This window comes from Poecilia latipinna, unplaced genomic scaffold (assembly GCF_001443285.1).
Source record: "Poecilia latipinna isolate Pla-1442-1.1 unplaced genomic scaffold, P_latipinna-1.0 Scaffold243, whole genome shotgun sequence".
Lineage (NCBI taxonomy): Eukaryota > Metazoa > Chordata > Actinopteri > Cyprinodontiformes > Poeciliidae > Poecilia > Poecilia latipinna.
Genome location: NW_015112859.1, coordinates 78,136 through 101,414, shown reverse-complemented (window position 1 = coordinate 101,414; position 23,279 = coordinate 78,136). Strand labels below are relative to the sequence as shown.

Here is a 23,279-nt window from a genome sequence, read left to right as displayed (position 1 = left end):
AGACCGGTATCGAGACCAAGACCGTTCTCGAGTACTACAACACTGTTATATGGGATATCAAGGTTTCCTCCAGGGTACTATAAGCCTGACGGGCCGCCAGGCTTTACTTCCCCGCTCCCTGCAGGCTAAGCGTATTTCTCTTTACCTTAACTTTTATGCTTTTATACATTATTAAGAGTGGTAGCAAAGAGTTAAGCTAGATTTATCTATAACAAATTAGTAATTCTTAGACATTTAAAAAGATAATAGCATTTGATTATCCGTACACAACCTGGAGAAAGAACTTTTATTTAATCCACTTCAGTATTTTCATTGTTGTTGATTTATTATTTCAAAAATTTCCTGTCCATTTATAAAAACACAGTGGAGCAAATGATGAACTGCCCAAGCGCCCCCACCATTGGGGTTAGCCAGATTTCTGGGGGGGGAGGACCTTGAAAATGAACATCGGCCCAGAATGCAGCAAATATTAAAGTCCGATTCATTCATGGGACTTTGAACCTTATTTCAGTGACAAAACACAGGGTTTTTTAATGCAAATCTTGTTGTCTAAACAGAAATAATGTATTTAATTTTTTTCAGCAGCTGGATTGGCTACTCGTTGTCTTTGCTTGCTAAAGAAGAAGAAAGCTGCAGTCTTTTCAGGAACACCAACAAGCCTTCAAGCATCACGTTAGCACCCATCACTCAATATTACATTCATTGTCTCCACGTATCAGAGAAAATAAAAGCTGCAGAACCGCACGCAGGTTGTCATGACAACGGCAGACAGCATCTCAGCATATGGGTTTAGGGACGTGTGCAGACAAAATGCTATTCTCCAGCAGAAAAGGGCATGATTCCTTTCATAAAGCTGATTTCTCTCTCACTTACCCATCTAATCTAGAAATTGCTTTTTAATACTCTGTTTTCCTCCGTCATCTGGACCAAATGGACACTCTGCCCTTGATACTAAAAAGGACAGATTTGTCAAAACTTGGCTCCACAGCTTTAGTGAAATTAACAACCATTTTGAATTTGCTGTTTCCATCAACCTTTGCTAATGCGATAATTCAAAATGCTTGTAAAAACTAAGAGGTTGGTGGAAACACGGTTATTGTTTCAAATGTTATAAGTAAGAAAGAGAGCGGTCCATCTTACATTCTGATGATCCCAAATCCGTCTGGAAAAATATTTACTGGATTTACAAGACAAGAATGTAACTTATTGGAAGGTGTGCGTCCTGCTACAGCAACAGCGTTTCAGACAAAACCCACAAAACCTTCAGCTAAAGGCCACTGAGGCTGTTTTCACACCTGATAGTCTGGTAGTCAAGTGACTGAGGACCAAAATTGGAACATTGGTTACATTTTCACTGTGTCAAATGAACAAAACTAATTGAAAAACCTGCTCCCCGCCTCACCTCCCCCACTGAAGGAAACGATATTGAGCGCAACGTCCTTCTTCACAAAATGGAAACAAAAATGGAGTAGCGTCAGATTTTAGGGGTTGTAGGATTTCTATTTTGTATTTGGTAAAAGACCACAGGACATTTCTCGGCTAGTACTAGATTCACATTCATTTTAGTTGCATTTCTTCCCAGAATGTCTTGCACTATAGTCCACTTTCTGCTTTTGGAGCAGCATCTGGCCCGCTTGGCGTTCGCATTCAAACGTAACAAAGTTCACTACCAACTGAACAGAGACCGAGGTTTGTAGGCGGACCAGAGTTTGTTTTTCGGCCAAATCAGAGTTTGATTACGCGCTCACACCTTCCCAAACGAATCAGATTTTAAGTAAACGAACTGGAGTTTTTTTTAAAGCTATATAATGAACCCATACATTACTCAGCAGGAAAATTATCTGAAGCACACACACAAATAAAGAGGCAACCAAAATCAAGTTATAATCCAAATCATTCAATGAGGCCAAGTTACAAAACTTCAGCAAGTAAGAGTTAACCAAAATATCCCGACTCCCATGTAAAAGACTCGGAGTGAGATTCATTTCTTCATATTCCTTTATTAAAAACTAGGGCTGAACAATTAATCGGATTAACTGTGATGAATCGATTATTGAGATAAACTAATTTAGTAAATCAATCGTTAACTAGAGAATAAGACTCAAAAAAGGCCACAGTTAGCAGTAATTAAGCCAAATCTGTATTAAACTGTATTTGCATTTATCATTCAGTATAAAAACATTGTTCTACCCAGAACTCCTCAAATGTCACAGTTTTAGCTATACCCGGTTAAAATCTGTAAAACAAATCTCTAACGCTAAAGGAATCTTTTGTTGTTGCATTTTAGGGACCAAAATGCTTATTTAAAAAAAATGTTGCTTATTTGACTCTTTTAATGCATTTCTAACATATAAAAAGGTGTAAGTAGTTCATGAAAAATCTGCAGAATGTGGCAAATTTTAATAAGATTAATTGACAATTAAAGTAATTATTAGTTGCAGCCCAAAATGCATAGCCTGACCAAATCATGTAATTTTCATCAACACAGCTAGTCAAGCAAAATATAAACACAAAAAAGGTCCAGCAATATTAAAAACCGAACCCATAAGGAGACAAAAGTTCTGCAGAGCATTTTTGTCCGCTCTGCTACCCAAATCCATTTCTGTCTAATACACGGCACTCAGAGAAGCCCAGCATGATAAACAGACAAGGTGAGAACAAAAGTTTTGGTCCCATTTTCCTAGTTACCATGGTACCCATTTCTACTCTAATTATTGGTTATCAACAAAGAGAGAGAGGGAGTGCAAAAGCAGCACCTCCAATATGGGGTTGAAACCTTGAGAGATTTTCCAGGAAAACCACTCAAAGGTTCATGGGGGAAAGAAAAAGCATTGTTGAAAGGCCAAGCAAAATGAAAGGCGCTTTTCATCCACTGGGAGGATCTGAAGGATAAAACATATCACTCATAAGAAAATGTTCCATAAACACCTACCCTACTGGTACATTTATGTTCTATAAACCTGTCAGATTATGTTTTTAATCTGTAATCTATGCATGTTTTGCTAAAACAGCAGAACCACTGGTTGATCTCCAGACGCCCCTATAATGCGAGAGAGACATGGTTCAGCAGAACCTGGTGCAGAGAATGGCAACAACTTCTGGTATTTGAAGCACTGAATGCATTTAAAGAACTAGCAACAGAGCTAACGTTGACCAATATGCAACAATCCCCGCTTCGTATAATCCGAAAATAAGGTTTAATTACTGAGGAGAAAATAAAAACATCCATTTTTACTATATAAACACGTCAAACGTACCACATGTAGCATGAACTCTGTCTTAACTAAGGTTGCAACTAACGATTATTTATAAAATATTTTAAAAATTGGCACAATTGTGCAGGTTGAGGAAAAAGGACTGCGAAGTTATTTTATTTGTGCAATGCCTGTACAGACTGTGTGTGCTGCTTCTCTTTATTTTTAGTAGGACATTTGAAAAAGTATCAACTTTGAATGTTGCATTTTATGCAGAAAAAGTGTTTCTCCTGCTTGAATTTGACATTTTGTGAACATATTTTACTATTTTTTCTTTTCAGTTGTAATTTTACCAGTTCAATATTTTTCTTAAAATTATGAAAGTATTTGTTGCATTGGCAGATTATTTCACTTATGACAGGAAAAATGTCTTGTTACAAATTAAATAATCTGCTGCTGGAATTAGTACTTCATTAAAAAGCTCCCATTTCTTGCTGAAATTTACTAGAGAGACAGTTTTGTCTCATTTCAAGTGTACAAAGATACTTGCACTAAAAATTAGACAAAAACTACTTGGCAAGATTTTGTGTTTTTGCAGTGTGTTCTTTACAAAGTTGAGATAATTTACAAGCAGTGCTGGATAATCTGGTGTAAAATAAAAGGGGCGCTCCAAGGCAGCATGCAAGCCAAGGCAAGTTGATTAAGAAGAGCTTGTGGATCCCATCAGAAAGCACTGCTGCAATCAAAACAAGGACACAAGAAAGACTTAAACTGCATTATATAAAAGTCGCATGTCTGTTGCTTTACAATTTCTGCACATCATTGTTTGCTTGTGTTTTTTTTCCACCACACTGCACCCAACCACATCCAGCCTTTGATGACAAAGTTTCCACCTCTCCAATCTAGACTAAGGGGGCTTAATGGAAATGCAACCAGTGAAACCTGACAGAAGAAAGTTCTCATGCTATTTAAAAGGTATTTCCGAGTCTAACCAGGGGACGTCTGTGAAATACCTGCTGCACCACTTTTGCAGGGCGCTAAAATGTCCCAAGTGCTTTAAAACCGCAGGTTTCTATAACAGCAAGAAAAGTGCAAGGAGGCCGAGACCTCAGAGCACACCAAAACGCTCCAACGATACAGAAACGACGCTTTTTCATAACAAGCATGGACAATGTTTCTAAAATGGTCCGCATTTACCAAACCTACAAAACAACAGAAAGTTTGTCTGTAACATTTTTACAGGATTATTGATCGCAGAAGCAGGACTTTCAATGCAACTTCAACTTCATAGTCAAGCTTTCAGAAAATACAGCTTATGGACAATAGAAACTTTTTTATAAAGCGTATTTATACACATTTGGGTTGCAAGGAATTCTTCACACGTGCCCAGACGAGATCCACAAATGGATTAAAACATTCCAGACATGCACAAGAGTGGCCACAACACGCCTAACCTTAGAAAGGCTATTTCAAACCAGAAATATTTAAATTCAACCCCAAAAAACTGTTTCCACTCATGGGAGCTCCACAGAAAGAACAATCCCACTTTACTTGTTCATAACATGGAGGGAAATGTAACAATATGTAAAACAACAAACAGAACATCTTTAACCAGCTGCTGCAGGGTTTGGAAAATCTCTCTCCAGAGCGGCAGTGATGATGAAAAGTTGACACAAACAGAAACTTCATTAAATGAGTTTTAAAAACACTAAAAACGTCAGAGTTTGGTCAACAAGAGGAGGAGATGCAGAAAGAAATTCCCCAGCTGCTCAGAAAACCACGAGCCATGTGGCTGATGTTTATGTGTGAACAGAGGAAGTTTAGGTAACGCCAGGCAGACTATACTTGTGGATCATTTTGAAGTTAAAGGTTAAAACAAATGGAAAAAAGTCTAAATCTTTTCCACAAACAAATTGGTGCCGACTTTCAGCTCCAGATTAGTTTCTGTTGCCAACTAGCATCCAATCGTCATCACAAGCTGAGCATTTTTGAGAAAAAGTGATAGACATACATTTACTTTAGAGATCTGCGATATATCGGCACTAACTGATATCAGTCATTTCTTTACATCTTTTTTCCCCCTGAATGTGTTGAAACTGTACTGAAATATAATATCAGCACATATCGGTTATCGGCCATAACAGCAATCAGATATCAGATATTGGCAGCGGCCCAGATTTTCATATCGGTGCGTCCCTAAAAACCTGCAAAACCTCTCAAGCAGACCTGTCACAACAAGCAATAGATTAATTAATTGCATGATAAATTTAAACAAGTTTAATAATTTTCTTTTGCATAATTTATCATTTTTCTCCTTTCCTACGAAAAAATGGATGATAAAAGTCGTCATTATGGTGTTTCGGTCTCAGCTAGCTCCTTTATTGAAGGACATTTTTTCAATAGAGACTTTATAATTAATTTTATTTGTTGCTTATTTAGTTTTTGTTTATTTATTTTGGATATTTAGAATGTCTTCCAGTTTTTAATGTTCATTAGAATTTAAAGTTTGACATTTGAGAATGTTTTCCTGCATTATAATTATGCCATCACCATAACAATACTTGAAAATAATCTCAAAACAACAATATATTCGTTTATCACAATAACTTCTGGGACAATTTATGGTCTAGAAAAATGTGTTATTGTGACAGGCCTATGTCAAACATGAGTTCAAAGTAAACAAAGATGGCCGACCCAGAGGACAAAAATCCACCTAGAAATCTTGCTGTATGAACTCTGAAGTAGAAGTCTGAGTCGTATCTTATTAGAACCTTGGGTTACCAGTAACCAGTCACTACTGGAGGTGGGATAACTCTGCTGGTTTAGAGAAAAGAGGAGCCACCCATCAGGCCTGTTTCCTCACTATTACAGCCAAAAAACCAATTAAATATCATCCAGAATAAACAGATATGCTTGTTCTTTTATGGTATTAAAAATAAATAGATGCTTCTTCACTTTGCTTAGTTACTTAATTTAAACTTCCTTTCCTTTGCATGAACATGCACCCATCCTGACGCACAACTCCCTGGTTGACTTACTAAGAAAACAGTCAGGCGTTTTGCTAATTCATGTGCCGATTACCCTTCAGTACAAACAGTACTCAACATTTATATGGCAAGTTCTTACCAGTTCTTATGTGTGTTTTTATCACTACTTGGACCAAAAACTACAAAAAAATCCTAATCAACTTGTCTTGCAGATATCAGGGCGGGGAGCTGCAATTCAAAGAAAGCACAGCTTGTATTGCAAAGGAAGACAAAAGAACGACTCTGCTGCTGTTTGACACAAGGATCTATGATGTAATCCAATACAGTGTGTTCAGTTTAAGGTTGAATGCAGCGCCACAGTCTAAAAAAGCAAATCTAAAAATGTAAAACATCCCAAATGTGTTTATGCATCTGAAAGCAAATTTTTACCTTTTATTGTTTGGGTCAATTTTTTTTCCCTTTTTTAGGGGTGCACCGATTGCAGTTTTCTGGCCAATACCAATCTTTACAAGCTGATTATTTTTTAAGCAAGTCAGGTGTTATACAAGTAATTTTAATGTTAAGATGTTATTTTACAATACCCCAGAAACAATACAAACTGGTTTTAACTGCACATCAGGTCATGCTCTCAAATATAAATGAAAATCTTAGAGCATCAAAGTCCAAATTATTAAATTAAGTCATTTAAAAAATGTATTTATTAATTTAATTATCAGAACTTGCACAACAGGTTAGATTACAAACCTGTTTGGAGCTTCTTGCTTAAACTACCTTAGAGATAGATAAGATCTGTCGACCAAAATTAAAGCCAGTCAAGTTGATGCATTGCCATTTTTTAAATAAAATATTTTAATGTAAATTAAGACCAATTTAATGTAAACTAGAGATTGTTATACAACTCAGTGGATGGGGGGGTTAAATGCTCAAAAACTGCTTTAAATTCCTCACACAATCCTTACCACAGATTAGATTGTTTTCACCCATGTAAATGATCTGTGTTCTCCTTCAGTCACCTGCATACCAAAAATCAAATGATATGATACGCAAACAAAAGAGGCAGATTGCACAAAGAAAGTGAATGGATTTATACATCGATTTCTAGTTTTTACCTGGAGATGGTTTGGTTTCAAAGCAAAAATATAATTATTGGTCGTTTCTATTCTTTTTTTTTTCTTTTAAAGGTTTATTTAATAATTTTGCAGATGGAATAATTAGTTTGGACGCAATTTAGAGCCCCCAAGCCACAAGAGGCCTCCCATAAATGTTAGACTTTTAGCAGAGATCTAAAATGTTCATATCTGTTTATTGAGAACAGCAATATTGTTAAATTTAATTTGATGGTTTCAGCATAGGTAAAAATACTTTAAATTGTTTAAAATCTTTAAGATTTAATGAAATTGCCAAGTTTAGCTTGTAAAAGTCCAAAGAAAGATCTACAAACTAAATCTGTACTGGGAACACAGTTAGTGGTGGGCCCCAAATTAAATTCTGCTCAAGGCCCCATACAACTTTGGTCCGGCCCTGCACCAGAGTAAATCTCTCTCTGCATCTAATAAAAGCCAAATCTTTATAAAACATGACATTTACATGTCTTGTTTTTTAGTTTAAGTTTTCTTTTACATTTTCTTTCTATTTTACTTGGATTTGTCATTCCCTCCTTATAATATAGACCAGTACTATATATTTTTTGCTCATTTTCACATCTCTTTCAAATAAAATTTTGTTTTCACATATTGTAGCTTTTCAAAGACATTGCTGATGATGTTCTTTAAGATATTAAAGAACATAGTAGTAGATAATAGTTAAGATATTAAGGAATATAGTAAAGATATTACCTCTACTAATTCTCAGTAGAGAGGTAATGTTTAAGTTGTTCCTGGTGGATACCAACTTCTGATTTTCTTTAAGGTTGAGGCTGATTGGGGTTACACCTAATTCATATTTTTTTCCTGAGAATACTTATATAAATAGCAGGAGGTTTTGTTTAATCAAAACAGAAAAAAGAAGGGATTGCAAGATTGCAACAATTTATCCAAAGAATCTGTCCTTAACTGTAATCTGATTTTCATTATAGGAAAGAAAGTCGGGTAAATGCTTTGGATTGATGCATCCAAGCACAAATGTTTTAATGCATTTTGGAAAAAATCTGATCCCAGATCAGAACCAGTCAAGAGAAAATTGGCAAACAGATTGGTGCATCACTACTTTTAATGCATTTTTATGTAAATTAAAGACCATTAAATACCCAATAATGTTTAATCTCAACATCCTATAACTTTCTAAACTCGCTTTTATTTGAAATGATTTGTTTTGACACATGTTAACCCTTTTTGGAAATTTTGCAGGTACAAAAAAATCCCCTTGAGATCCTCCCACAGCACATTTTCAGGCACATTATGCAACCACATCCAAACAGTGCACAGGTAGCATGAGTGGGAACACGCTCGATTTGAGTGAAAGTGATAAAAAAAAATCTACAAGTTAAAAAAGATAAGCATGCATTATGAGGTAAACAGTTCCTACACTGCTGCAAATATAAAGACGTGGATCCTGCACAGCGTGACAAGTCCACATAAACGCTGCGGATATTAGCTTAGGGATCAATAAAAGCAAATATTTACTATTTTTTGGGTGGATTTTGCCACAGTGTAGCTGAAAACCTCCAGATTGTGAGTTTGAATCAGTCTCCGGTGGTCACACACCGTGATTTAATCCGTTTTCGCTCTAACTGCCGTCTGCCCGACACCGCTCGCTGCTCGCTAGCTAAAACATGACAAGTGAAGTTGTGTTTAAAAGATTTAAAATAGGAAATAATAAAACTGCTTCGACGATAAAACTGAAATTTTTCGAGTAAAGACATAAATATTAGGATAAAAGAAAAGCGCTCACCACACCATCCCGTAGGCGCCCTCCCCGATGTAGGAGAGGTTGCTGTACCGAGGCCCAACGTCGAAGGCCTGTCCGCGGACGAGCTCCGTTCCCGGTCCGGGGCTGGAGCCAGCAGGGAAAGCTGTCGCCATTATGGGGATTGGCTTTTTCTGATATAAAAAAAAGCAAATTAAAGTCGACCAAAAGCCTCTCTAGGGGTGTTTATGTGCGGTATCCGGCGTCGGAGTGACTGTAGCTAGTCTACAGTGAGGTGGAGGCCTTTCAGTGTGGAGTGGAGCGGGTTTTTTTCTCCTTTCCGTTAGCGCTCGTTCGAAGCGACCACACCGCTGCTGAGCTGTCGCAGGCGGGGAGCAGCCGAGGAGAGGAGCCGATAGGGGAGGCTGCTGCAGGAAATATAAGAGGTGGTCATGTGACGCAGTTTTCCTTTTTTTTTACTCCCCCTCCATGCTGAGACGAACACGTTTCATTTTATATAACTTTCATTTTCTTTTAGGGTTCAAGCATAAGTGTAGCATTCAGAAACAAAGGTAGGATATACAAAGAAAAGCAGGAGGAAATAGAGGTTTAAATAAATATCTTAAAGTAATTGGTAAACATGTAACAGGACTTTGTGATAAATTAAACTGTATGTTTTTATGGAATGCTCTGGCAATGAATCATAAAGAAGGCATTTCTAAAAAGAAATAAATACAATATACAGTGGATAACATATTTAGCAGTGATGTTAGTAAAATAAGATATCAAATTAAGGTGTTTTGTTATTATTATTATTATTATTATTATTATTGTTGTTATTATTTAGAAAAATACAAATTTACCAGAAAGAATTTAGTTTAATTATTACCTTGATTTCAGAGCATTAGTTGTTTTTTTCTGTTTACCTCCTGTCCATACTCCAGTTCAGTAGGTGGCGGTAGTGCACCTTCACAGCTGGTGTACCAGTCGCCATAAAACATAACAAGAAGAAGAAGAAGAAGAAGACGCTCCACCTATGAAACCACATACTGATTTTAGAAAACATTATTAACTCACACATATTTTTTCCCAATCAGAAACCAACACGTGTTTGTCTGATTCATTTTTGAAATACAAAAGTTAAATTGATTAAACAACTGACAGCTACACCTTTTTAAGAGACCTAAATTATATAAATGTCATGTTTTTGTAGGGGTCAGGATCAACCCAAGCCTTTTTGGGGCCCTAAACATACTTTCATTTGGGACCCCACCATACTAACATGAACACCAGATGCTTTATCATTCCTAAGCTACTCTATGTGTAGCATACTAGCGTCATTTGAAATTAGCTTACATCATATCAGTGCTGTGGAGTAGTAAAATAAAAATAATTAATTTTGAAATGCAGAGTGGTATTAAAGTGTGCCATATTATTTTAAGTATTTAAAAGTAAAATCAGCTGATAAACACTACATTTGGTTACATTATGGTTAACAAGTTTGATATCTTACATTTCCCCAAAAGTGTCAGCAGCCAATAACAGGAAGATATTAACTTATTATTTGTGTAATAACTATAAAAATAATACTGATTTTTTAAAATGTGTAATAGCATTTAGTTCTTCATACATTTTAGAAATTATACAGTAAAAATAGTACTATATAATTACTTAAAGGAGTAGCAAACCAAAAAAATAATCGATTTTGAAAATTTAACACATGGGTGCTCAGTTTGAGCAAAAAAAAAAAAAAGAGAAAAAAGAACCCAAATAAAGAAAAAAAGGGAAACAGTGCCTCCAGTGGTCACTGAATGCCATACGGTTTGGATGTAAACAGCAACCAATTCCTCACATGAAAAACGTTACTGACAGACAAGAAAAGACAAACAGAAAAACTACAGACACAAATACAAACAAATGAAGATACTTGAAATTTCCATAATGAGCTGCTCAAATAATATCAAAGAGATGCCAAAAATCTACAACAAACACAACTAAATTCACAAAATGTAATCAGAATATTACCTTTTACAGTGTATTTTAAATATTCTGCTTGTGAAACCTTTGATAAAGCCAATAACTTAAAGTTTGCACATTCTGAAGGTGCATTTTAGTCTAAATGTGAGAAATATTGAATGCATGCATTAGTGATGATGATGTTTTTAAGAAGGTGAGGTAAATATATAATTTCCCACTAAATTCCCTGGAGATAAGGCCGCATGTAAAAGAATACCCATTGTGTTTCATCCAGGGGTCAGTTTGCCCCTCCATTGTTCCCTAACACGTCAGTGTGTACAGGAAATGTGAAATGTTTTAGAGGTGAGGGTATATTTCTTCGAATAGAAATGTAATCTGATGACACAGCATGCTTTCACGTTTGAGCACAGCCAGCAGCTACTGAACAGAAGTCTATGTGGAGGTCGAATGATCAGCTTCAGAGACACAAATGGCTGACATTTCATCATCAGGGTGAGTAATGAGAAGGTTGAGCAAGCAGTTCCTATAAAGCACCGTCATGCAGCACTTGTGCCCTGCTTTAAGATGGATGGAGCTCACTTCCTGTTTAGGCTAAAGCTTCGTCTGACTCCAGTAAAATCAGTCCAGCAAAGCTAGAGAGAAGTATTTATGATTCTGGCAGCAACACTTTGAATTAGCTGCCATTTCTGTCTTTTTTCACACATAAACAATCTGAAAAGTGTGGTGTGCATTAGTATATCCACCCATCTTTACTCTGTTATTCCTAAATAACACCCAGAGCAGCTTGATTGAAATCCATTAAAAGTTTAAGAAGATCTGGGAAGAGTAAAAAAAATTGCCAACTCAACTTGACTCTGTAATTTTCTTCTTACTTTGACTCAGTTAAATTGCATCAAATTTAACTAAAAAAAGTAAAAAGCTATTACTCAGATTTCTTTTGCAACTTTAAAATGTTTATTATATTGTTATAAATGAAGTTAGTAAGTCTAAATGAGAAACACAACGTTTCATGGACATTATTTTATCAAATCATTAATTAGGAGATTTTAACAAATTTCCACCAAAAGTCAGAAACAAAAATTAACTTCTAACTTTTTTAAATGAATGCCTTCAAATATATTTTGATTTTTTTGAAGGAAAATAATTCAAAAAAAAAAAAATTGTATTAACTTATAACTACTCAAATATGAACAATTTGATTATACTATCTGAATTAATTTGTAAAAATAAAATTTAATTCGACAGAAATATAAATATGAGCAAAGTTTGGTATTTTAAAGAAACAGGATAAAAATAATTAAAATAAATAACATCAAAACAACAATTTCAGGGACATAAACCGTAATCTTTTTCATTGTTGTGGACATTAACTCAATCATTAGTGAATTATTTGCAGCCAACATTTGTTTTAATAAACAGTAAGGTTTGTTTTACAAAAATTTCATCAGTGCTGAAAGTACTGCAAAGACATGAAGAGTAGCTGATATTTATTTTAGAGAACCATAAAAGATTGACTGCAGAATACTGACTGCATTGAGATTATTCCAATCCGAACCGCTAGGTGGCAGCATTCACATTAATTTAACACAACTGAAGAAGATGCGAGTTGTGACTTTTTTAATATTAATATCACATAGATTAGAACAAATATGAAATCAGTATTAGATGTTCTCAAATCTGAAAAAATCACAGGCTGCTTCCAAGCATACAGAAGTGAAGAAAAAAAGAAAAACACAAACCAACAATAAAAAGTAATGACAAAATAAGTAAATAATAATAATAATAATAATAATAATAATAATAATAATAATAATAATTTTTAGCTGAACATAAAATATTTAGGTGAATAGCTCTAATAATTTGTTTGAAATTCACTTTTTATTTGCAGATAATATTTAATGCTGAAATCTTCAAAAGACATTACACCTCCATTGTTTTGTTCATGCCTATGTGCAAAAATTGGTGTATTATTAATTTTTATGTAATCGCAGTTCCACAAGCGAGTATTGTGTGGGCGAATTATATTTGTAGGTTAATCTCAAATATAATACCACTTGCTGCTGAAAGAGGGAAAGTTTTAAAGGCAGTTTTCAAACTGCCTTTAAAACTTTCTCAAAGTCACATCTAAGCAGGAAACTAACTCCACCCAGATTTGAAAATATTTTACTTGGAATATGGAACCGTAAGGCATTTTGATTTGATAAAAATGACAAAGTTTATTTTTAAGGTGCCATTCATGATGAAATTCAGTATCTTGCAGTATGGAAACATCTTCAATGTTTGATTAAATTACCTTTTCTGATATAGTGTGTTTTTGTTTCCATACAAAATCAAATGTGCAAGGTAGATTAGACAGGAAGTACTTTCCATTTTCATGAGAAATATTCTTCTCACAATAGATAAATCTCTGTGTCCACTTATTTAAATGAGTTAGGGTTAGTACCAACCCCAGCCAAGTACAAGGTGAATGTCAACAGACCACATGGCAACAACTTTACCATTTGACCTCACTTTCCCTAAGTCTATCATGTTCTAAGTCTCCTGAAATGCCCCATTTCTAAAACACTTGGCTTTTATTAAAACATGTAGATGTGTCAAAGATAATTATGTGAATAAAATGGCACATTATTAAGTTTTATTTGTGTGTTGCTGGATCACTGCCAAGTTTGAGGTCTTTGCTTTTTTTGTTGTTCAATAAAAATTACATTTTACCCCCACAGCTAGTTTGTAAACTTAAAAAAAAGGAAACTGAGAACAGTTCTTGTCAAACTGCATAATAAAATCTAAGAATATAAACAGCAAACAAGAGAAAATGCAAAATCCTAACTATTTACAAAAACAACATAACAATTGAACTATTAACATGAGTTCAGCTCCTGCTGCAGGAGCAGCAGCGGCAGCAGCAGTCCGGCTGCTGCTTGGCCTTTTTGTGTCTCTTTAAACAAGAAGAAAAAACCAAATGAGCTTCTCATGTTGTGACATCCAAGGTAAGTACACTGTAAACATTTGAGCCACATTTAGTTGTGTCTACTATCTTCTGCTCTTTAAGTCAAATAAATTTAGCGAGTTTTAGATTTTGAACCTAAATCTGTGAGTTTGTGAAAGATAAACTTACAGTAATAATTTATGTTAACTTTTTATTAATTTTGTCAAACCTCCAATAATTGAATTAACTAGAGTTTTTAGGGTAACACTTAAAAAACTGAAGGAAGAAAGAGAGTGGAACTATTTCCCAGTGTGCTTAGCGGCATGTTTTTCTATCCTGTGATGGAAGTGTGTTACACTGATCTGACTCTTGTGTTTTATTAAGACAAAAGTTTATTTTAATGCAAATGATAATTTGCAAAGCTTGAGGATAATGTCCCGTTCACAATAAATGTTTTAGAGCAGAATTCATTGCGATGATAATGTGAGTGAAAATAATAGAGAAATTTGTGCTATTTAACTCGGTGAGGGCAGTTTATTTTTTCTTGCATATTGTGAAATAAATATTGCAGTATTAAGTTAATTCACAATTCAAGATTAATAAACTTAAAAAACAATGTTTAGACAACTTGTCTCTTGTTGTTAAATCAACTTCATGAACTTTAGTTTCTGAGTTAAAACAAAAACAATTTTCTTGTTGACTTAAATTGCATTTTCAAGGTGGACTTTCATTTTCAAGTTAAGACACCTTCTAATGTTTTACAGTGTACTATCCATGAAAGCTGGACACTACATGGAGGAAATACCACAAGTAAAAATGAAGACCCTCACCTCATCCTTTTTCTCACCTTTTCCTCCTTCAGCTTGGAGGGCAGGGTGAGCATGTATGCAGAGCTATAAGTTCACATTTATCTAAATTTAGATGAAGCCTTGAAGCCTTTGAGAACATTCAGATATTTAAATCTTTAGGTATTATATTCCTGTTTTTTAAGGAATAAAATGGTCTTGTCAGTTTATAAGTGATTGGCTCCCAGAATATTTAGTTACGCCTATGTTACGTTGTATCTTTCAAGATATTAATTCACAAAGTGCTTCACAATTATAGCATGTAAATAAAGTTCACTTACCTGATATGTTAATATCTGTCTGAAAAATAAATGCAATATTTTTAACGCCTAAAGATGATTGAAAGCATTTCGGAAGCTATACTAATTATATATGAAGTTCTATGTGGTTAAATGATACGCCTTTATTTTGAAATTGTAAACCGGATGCAGATAGTTGGCTAGAGTTCACTTGACCGTCAAAGCGCTCGTGCGTTGCCCTTGACTGTCATAGACCCACGTGACTTTTAGCTAATGGGAAGCTAACAGCTAGCTAACTAGTCCAGGTGGTTGAGGAGAACCCGGGGCAGAGAATCTTTCCTGAAGTCGTTTAGTTTACTTTTTAACCATCAGCTGCGTTGGGACAAGATGTCCGCCAACTGTAAGTCTCTCCTGTTTCTACTGCAGCGGTGTGTCGCAGTTAGACAGCTGCCTCTAACTGCAGCCATCAAAACAAGAAGCAGCGTGCTGTCCGGCGTCTGGTGGAGCCACATTCAGCAGCGAGCATGGATTTCTGACAGAGCCACGGTCCGTCAGCTCCAGCCCGGCCTGAGAAGCATCCAGCACCGGTTCTGCACCAAGGTCAGGCCCGTAATCCCTCCTGGAAACACAGGGAGTTGCTCTGTGGAGTCAGTTTCACTCTGAAAAAAGATAGTTTGTCACAAATCAGCTCCGGATTTTGTATTTAAATTGATTATATTCTTAGCATCTGACTACTTTTTAGGTGTGCTGAGTGGAGATGCAAATCGTTCAGTGTCCAGGGACTGATTCGGATTTTTAGGTTAATGATTTGATTCACAAATTATTTTTAATTCAGAAACCAATTTTACTATTCAGACTACACATTATGTTTAAATTGTGACTGACAAGAGGAAAAGACAATGTAAACAAATACATAGTTCCAAAAAGTAAGAACCATAAGTGATTTATGCCACTGAAACGCCATCTTGGTAGGCAAGGGGTCCGCAAAGCATAGATGAGCCATAGTTTCCAGACCAACAAAAACAAAGTATATTGACACAATGTGCAAGAGAAAGTTTTATCAACCCCTATCAGACAGAGAATGTGGCTTGATTATTGTTGTCATAGTAACAGGTCTTTGTCAGGTAAACGGGTGCCTGAAAAATTGTGTGTGTATCTTCCAGGCTGGGTCGCCATGCGAAGAGGAATACCCTCCTCTGCCAGACTATCAGACTGATTCGCAGCCACAAACCAAAGAGGTTTACCTGGTGCAGGTGAAGGGTCTCCTCTGGTCCTGCACGGCACAGGACCTGCTGCAGTTCTTCTCAGGTAACCAGCTTTAGTAATGCTGAAACTTGTGTAAAGTGTAAAGATTTTTCATTAATATCTGCAAATTATTAGAAAGGAGGAAGATGGTGATATTATTGAGAAGTATCGCAATTTGGGCTGAAACGATTAATCTTGATTAATAAATTAATCGTTAACTGGAGTACTCAGACTCAAAAAAGGCCGTTTGCTGAAACAACAACACACTCAGAGCAGTAATAAAGACAAAACTGTAAAAAAAACAAAAAACAAATATAGTTTACATTTAAGATAAAAAAAATTGTGGCTTTATTTATTTTCCATTACATTTAGAATGGCTGATTTCACTTTCTGAATGATTTGAAAGGTTTGTTCCAGCTCATTTTAGGTAGTCAACTTATCATTTTTGTCAGTTATTATTTATTTTATAACATTGGCTGATATACGCCTAAATGCACTGACTGAAAAAAAAATTAAAGTTGTTTTTACATGTTTGTCCAAGGAGGTGAAAGTTGGCAGATAAATTTGTAATTACGTACATTTATGTCTGTGTGTTTGGTTTGTTTTTAAGTCAATTCAGTTTTTTTTTTTTTCTGTATCAGCCGATGCAAAGCTTCAGATATTGGTATTGGTATTAGAGGTGAAAAAAGAGGATCGGTGCATCCGTGGTGAAAAAGATGAACTGTGCTTCAGACTGCAGGATCCGTGATGGGGAGAAGGGGATCCACCTGACTCTGGACCGGCTGGGAAGGCCGACGGGACGCGCCTTCATCGAGATGGAGCACGAGGAAGACGTCAGCAAGGCTCTGGAGAAGCACAGGCAGTACCTCGGTCCACGCTACGTTGAAGGTCGGTTTCTCTGCTCAGGGTCAGAAAACCTGCTAACCCTGGGAGTCCAGGCGCTAGCGTAGCGCGTCCACCAGCGGAAAACTGTGTTTTTTGTTAAAAACATGAAAAATTAACAGGAGTATGAGGGATTTTACTGGGTTATTATGCAGTATTTACAATGCTTAAATATCAGCTATAGAGTCTTAAAAAAGGCAAATGCAATGAAATATAATTAAAATAAACAATACAATTGTAATCAGTTAAATCCTAATGAAGTAATCAGCCGATGGATCTAAATAATGCTGGTCACATTAAAAATTAAATAAATTTAAAAAATATTACCGCTGATAATATTAAGTTAACTTAATATTTAGTTGAGCATATTTGTTTGCTTAACTAAATATTCTTATTAATAGAATAAATTCAAGTATTTATTGTATTAAGTTTTCTTGTGTTTTTGTAGCTCTCTCATTTTATTTAGTAACGTCTGCAGCTTGGTGCAGGATTTTAATCTGCTGGTTCAAAGTAGGGAGGCACTGATCTGAAAATATCCGATGTGATTTTAATATCACTGGTATGACTGAATACCGATATCCACTACCGTTTCTACACTTTTGGAGAATAAAATACCAGAAACAGATGGCAACAAGATAAAAATAAATATCGGCTGTTCATGTCGGCCCGGCTTTATTTATTGGGCCGATGCCAATATGTTAAAAAATGTCAATTGTTAGCCGATACCAATGCTAGAGTTGATATATTGTGCATCCTGAGTTCAAATGGTTCAGCTTGTCTACTGTAAATCTAGCTTTGTGTATTAAAAAAAAAGTCTTGTTTAAACATTCAGCCTGGGGGGAGAGTAAGCCTGGCGGTCTGCCAGGCTGATAATCCACTGGGGAAAATCCTGCTGGCAGCTGATATTTAAATCTCTGGATATTATCTGTTGATCCTTTATTACAACTGAGGCGATCCATTTGATTTAATGCAACAGAATGGGTATAAAGTGCATAAATTCCTGATAAAATTTCAAATCTTTGTGATGCTAAAACTTTTAATGGTTATAGGTTAATAGGTTTTGAGTTAGTGTCTTTATAAAAAATCAAAAACACAAGGAAAAGACACAGAAATGAAATAATTTTTATAAAACGTTCAAAGAAAACATTGAACAGTGCCATCTTTGCAAAAAGATGTGACAGTAACATTAGATTCTGCTGAAACGAATAGTATCTCGCTTTACGGCTCTAAAATGATTAAAGGGTCTCCATCGGGTGTTTTATTTGAAGAAAGATGGGAGTTTCTGTTGTGTTTTCAGTGTATGAGGTGACAAACAGCGACGCTGAGGAGATCCTGCAGAAATCAGCTGAGGCGCGGGGTGACGAAGACGTGGTGCTGCTCAGAGGGCTGCCCTTCTCCTCCAAGGAGGACGACATCGCTCGCTTCTTCTCAGGTGAAAAAATTATTCAGAGACCTTAAAAATGAACCAGAGGATCAACAGGGCTGAAATTCCTCCATCCAGGATTTGTACTGGCCTAGCTAGGCTAGGGTTGAAACGATTAATCAAATTATTTGTGATTAATTGTGATTATTTGCGATTAATTGATTATGAAATAATGATCATCAACAGATTTAGTAATGGATCAATCGCTTACTGGACTATACAGACACTAAAAAGGCCATTTGCTGAAAGAACATGCTCAGAGCAGTAATTAATCTTCTTCTGCATTTAAGATAAAAAACTAAACCTTCATCTGTGATTATGTTTTACCCCAACTTTTCAAGGAGCAAAGTTTTAGTTTCACCTGGTTCAAATTTTGTAAAAAAAAAAAAAAAAAATCTCCTGTTAAGCACTTTAAAAAAAACTTTTCAAACTTACATTTCCTTCTGTTTCTTTAAAATTTCTGATTTTTTTCTGGCAATTTTGCGACTTTTGGAGCTCAGAAATTTTCTTTTCTTTTCTAGAAAATTTAAATTTTTTGGCAGAAATTTTATTTTCTTATTTTCTATCTACTTACACTGGTGTAGTTAAATGATAGTGTTTTTAACTTCTGGATAAGTTATTTTAGGGACCATTTTCTCTAAAAATTGATGAATAAACATGAGAATATGGCGGCCATCTTTCTTCTACATATCTATCAGTCAAAAATGGGTTTTTATGCTTTGTGCGTGACACGATTTTAATGTTTGATTTCTTGTTTTGTCGACGCAGGTTTCAATATAGCTGAGAACGGGATCACCATGGTTACCAACTCCAGGGGGAGAAACTCTGGACAAGCGTACGTACAGTTTTCCTCTCAGGAGGAAGCCAAGAGAGCTCTGCAGAAGGACAGAGAGCTTATTGGACACAGGTAAGGCTCTGTAGCTGTTACTGATCCGGTTTCCTCTTGCCGACAGAAAGATGTAAAAGTGTCGGCTTTATTGCAACCGTTTCTGCAGATACATCGAGGTGTTTCCCAGCAGCATGGAAGACGTCCAGTCCGCCTTGAGGAAAATGAGGACCATTCCGATTCCAAATCCAAATCCAAATCCGCCCCAGAATGCGAACTGGAGACCAGTTCCTGACTCCCAGACCCACTACAGAGCTGGTGACTGAATTCAGTTCATTCATTTTGAGAATCATGGCAGAAAGTTGGAGCAGCTCTGCTAAGTCAGTTCTGACTTGTTCTGTTTCTAGACTTCTGTTTGTCACTTCTTTGGTTATGTTATCGCTATGATGCGTTACCATGGCAACAAAGTGTTGTTTTTACAACTGGCAGCAGCTGATTAGCAAATCAAAAGCTCAAATAATACCTGAACTATGAAAATGAGGCTTTCACAGAGCGGAGAGATACTGAAGAGATCTAATATCGAAAATAATTATTTTTTTTTCCAAATTTTGGCTTTTCTCATAATTTTTACTTTTATCTCAGAATTCTAACTTTAATCTCAGAACTCTGATATGAAAGTCACAGTTTGTTTTCCAGTGGCCCTAATCCTTTTTCATAGAGACAGGAGAAAGTTAAACCATTTCTTTCAACGGTCATGAGACAGAATGAGACTCGTACATCTCTATCTTCTGCTTTCTAGCCATGCTGGAAGACTGAGATTTAGAGAGGAGGAGCAAAAGCAAAGGAGGTGGATTAGCAGTGCTTTCCAGGCTACGTTTACGTGCCAACCAAATGCGTCCCAGAATTAGAATTAATTTGTGAATTGATGTTTAAATGTGGTACTAAATAATAAATCAAAGTTATTTGTGCTGCTTCAGCTTCCCACCAGATGTCGCATGCGCCGGCGCATTACATCCACATGCGAGGGCTTCCCTTCCACGTCACTGGAGAAGACATCGTGAAGGTACGGCCCAGGAAACAGGAAGTAGTAGCATTACGTCACATGTTTGACTGGACACAACCGCAGCGTTTCTGCTCCTCCTCCTGCAGTTCTTCTCGCCGCTCGTCGTGTCAAAGATCCTGGTGGAGTTCGGACCCAGCGGACGGCCGAGCGGTGAGGCCGACGTCTTCTTCCGCTGCCACAGGGACGCGCTGGACGCCATGTCTAGGGACCGCATGAACATGGGTAGGAGCTTCGCCGCTGATGGAATAACAACAAGGCTATCATAGCTAACTGGAACTGACGAAATAATGGAAACTGAAATAAATAAAAACATGTCTGTTAACTGATAAATAAAAACGGTAATTAGTGGCGAAAAACTATAATCACTAACCATATTGTGTGTTTATAACGAATAAAACATTCTGAAATCTAAGATGCAATTTCCTTTGTTTTCACGATTATAACCAAAGATTCAGTGAGCGAATGAGGGAAAACTATTTCTAACTGAAACTATGTCGCGTGTTTATAAACAAGCATACTGAAATTATAGATATATCCTTTGTTTTTGTGTTCATGAATCTATTTATTAGCCTTTCAAACTGATGTAAAATTGATTTTTCTCCCATCCAAGCAGTTTGTGTCAAATTGCGGTACGCCATAGTCATCTTGGCGTCGCTTATGCTAGTTTGCAAAATGGCGACAGGAAAATTACGAGTAAACACCAGTCAGTGTGTTTACTGACTGGTGTCGAATTGTTGTCGAATTATTGTTTGACAATAATTGAATGCATTTTTGGAAATGGTACTTTATGTTTAGTATTCATTACCCAAACAAGGTAAACATAATAACAATACAATACTTTGACCCTTTTTTAATTCTCCATCTAAAAATTAACCCAAGTCCAAAATAACTACTATAGCTAATAAAAACTGAAGAATATTTAACTAATAAAAACTAGCAAACACACTAAAAATTCACTAAAAATAAATGAATTAGACAAACAAAAAGTCACAACAATCAAATTCAGTTAAGAGTAATGTCAACATTAACATGTCTAAAAAGGCCGTGCACATGTAATCCTTATTTTTAATAAAAAAATAAAAAACTACTATTTTCCAGTTGATTTCCCGTAACTTATCTCTTGAACAAACAACCAAAGCCTTCTGAAAATATGTAGTAGATGCAGTTCATGCATATTTTCAGTCAAAACAAAAATAAGTGAACAAATTATCTGAAATGTTTGAAGATTGAAGTTTTTGTTCTGAATTTTTGTAAGTTAATAAAGCTTTTTGGCAGAAATTAACTTTTCTTTTTTGTGGATTTTTGAATTTTTTTTTTTTTACATTTTTGTTTAGATTTATCCCAGATCAACACTAAAATGATCGCTGTAGGTTCATCTTTGTTGATGCCAAAGTTTTCTTTTCTTTTCAGGGCAAAGATACATCGAGTTGTTCCTGAACTCTGTGCCAGACTATTGACTGACGGTGAGAAAATCCAGAAGTTTTATGTTTTCCTACAGAAGAAGAAATCCTCAAATGTTTCAGCTTTAAAGTTCAATAAAGTTCTTTTTTGGAAGATTTTTCTAAACAACCTAATTCTGGGAATCTGTAGTATGGAACAACAATAATGTCTAAATTCTGTTTGCCCCCCCAGCCCCCTGTATTCACTGTAAATGTAAAATAATTTGAAACTAACACTGAATACATTTTTTAGGTGAATGTCGACACTCAGCCTTGGAATTAATAATCAAGATCATCATATTTATTCTTTAAACAAAAAAAAATGAAAAAAAAACCATTCCTGGTGTCAAAGAAATGTCATTTTTATATATTTTTGTGCTGAAAAACTGTTTTTCATTTTAATTGCACATTTTAAAATTTATTAGATTTTATTTTATGATAGAAGATTTTTAGAGATGATAATACTTTCAACAGCAGAAACTTTTTTGCTCTGACATATGAAAGTTGTTATGATTTATATCTTGTTAAAACCAACCAGAATATGTTCCAGTTTAAAGGTGAAATGTTGCAGGATGTTTTTGATAGTCGTAGGGACTAAAACTTTATGCCTTTTTATAAAATCATATTCTGTCAGAGCTCTGGCACTTAAATGCTTTTTTATTTCTTGATTAAAATATTTTCTGGAATATTATGGTGGAGACTAAAAGGTGCTAAATCAAAATAAATGCATAACTTATGAAAGAATTACTTAAAGGTAATTAATTTCTTAAAACTGGAACAAAAAATTCTTATATATACATTAATGTGCCTCGAATTATTTAATTTCATTTTAAAAATTAGATATAATTTCTTTATTTGCTAACATATTTGATGTTACTGTGCTGTCAACTTCACCCATCAAACTCAGTGGGCGGGATTAGGACAGACTCTTAGGTCTGATTGGCTGCTTCAAGCAAGAAGTCAACATGACTTGAGTTAGCTATGACTCTTGAGGCCGATATGTTCGCTAGAATGAGTACAAATAACTTTAGAAACACAATTCAATTATTGCAATTTATTTACTAAAACTTTGGGTAGAGAATTCCAGCCCGTTTCTCTAGTTTGGACTGAAATATCTCGCTAGAGACCGTTAGCTGCAGTTAGTGGGCGGAGCTAACGTTGACCATCATATGGTCTGTGGCAGCTTCTTCCATGTTTAGTGATATTTCAGACCAAACTAGGAAACATAGAAACTGGAGTTGGTCACCTGGAGTTTGTAGTAAATACTTTACAACAATTTTAAGTTATTTTACACTTCATAGAAAATATTGTCTTCAGAGTCAAAATCCAAAAAAGTTATCTTTGCTCACTATTTGAAACAGCCAATCAGACACCAGGGTCTCTTCAGAA

The 23,279-nt window shown here is 35.6% G+C and overlaps 2 protein-coding genes across 3 annotated transcripts in view; one reads left to right on the top strand and one right to left on the bottom strand.

Annotated features, from left to right (window-relative positions):
- Window positions 1–9,461, bottom strand: part of mapk1 (mitogen-activated protein kinase 1) — a 34,206-nt gene extending 24,745 nt beyond the window's left edge. Inside the window, exon 1 of the mRNA XM_015032500.1 lies at window positions 9,071–9,461. Within this exon, the coding sequence (XP_014887986.1) occupies window positions 9,071–9,201 (131 nt within the window). The 5' untranslated portion in view covers window positions 9,202–9,461. The remainder of the gene's footprint in view (window positions 1–9,070) is intronic.
- A 5,762-nt stretch (window positions 9,462–15,223) lies between these two features.
- On the top strand, window positions 15,224–22,227 carry grsf1 (G-rich RNA sequence binding factor 1). Of its 2 annotated transcripts, XM_015032499.1 has the most exons (10): window positions 15,224–15,612; window positions 16,176–16,320; window positions 16,990–17,145; window positions 18,437–18,571; window positions 19,331–19,469; window positions 19,558–19,706; window positions 20,366–20,451; window positions 20,538–20,673; window positions 21,862–21,914; window positions 22,144–22,227. In XM_015032499.1, exons 1-9 carry the CDS (start codon window positions 15,400–15,402, stop codon window positions 21,906–21,908), a joined length of 1,206 nt encoding a protein of 401 aa, XP_014887985.1. In that variant the 5' UTR covers window positions 15,224–15,399; the 3' UTR covers window positions 21,909–21,914; window positions 22,144–22,227. The 2 variants fall into 2 exon arrangements, with proteins under 2 accessions (XP_014887985.1, XP_014887984.1); XM_015032498.1 differs by lacking the exon at window positions 22,144–22,227 and having other exon boundaries at window positions 21,862–22,025.
- The last annotated feature ends 1,052 nt before the right edge of the window (window positions 22,228–23,279 follow it).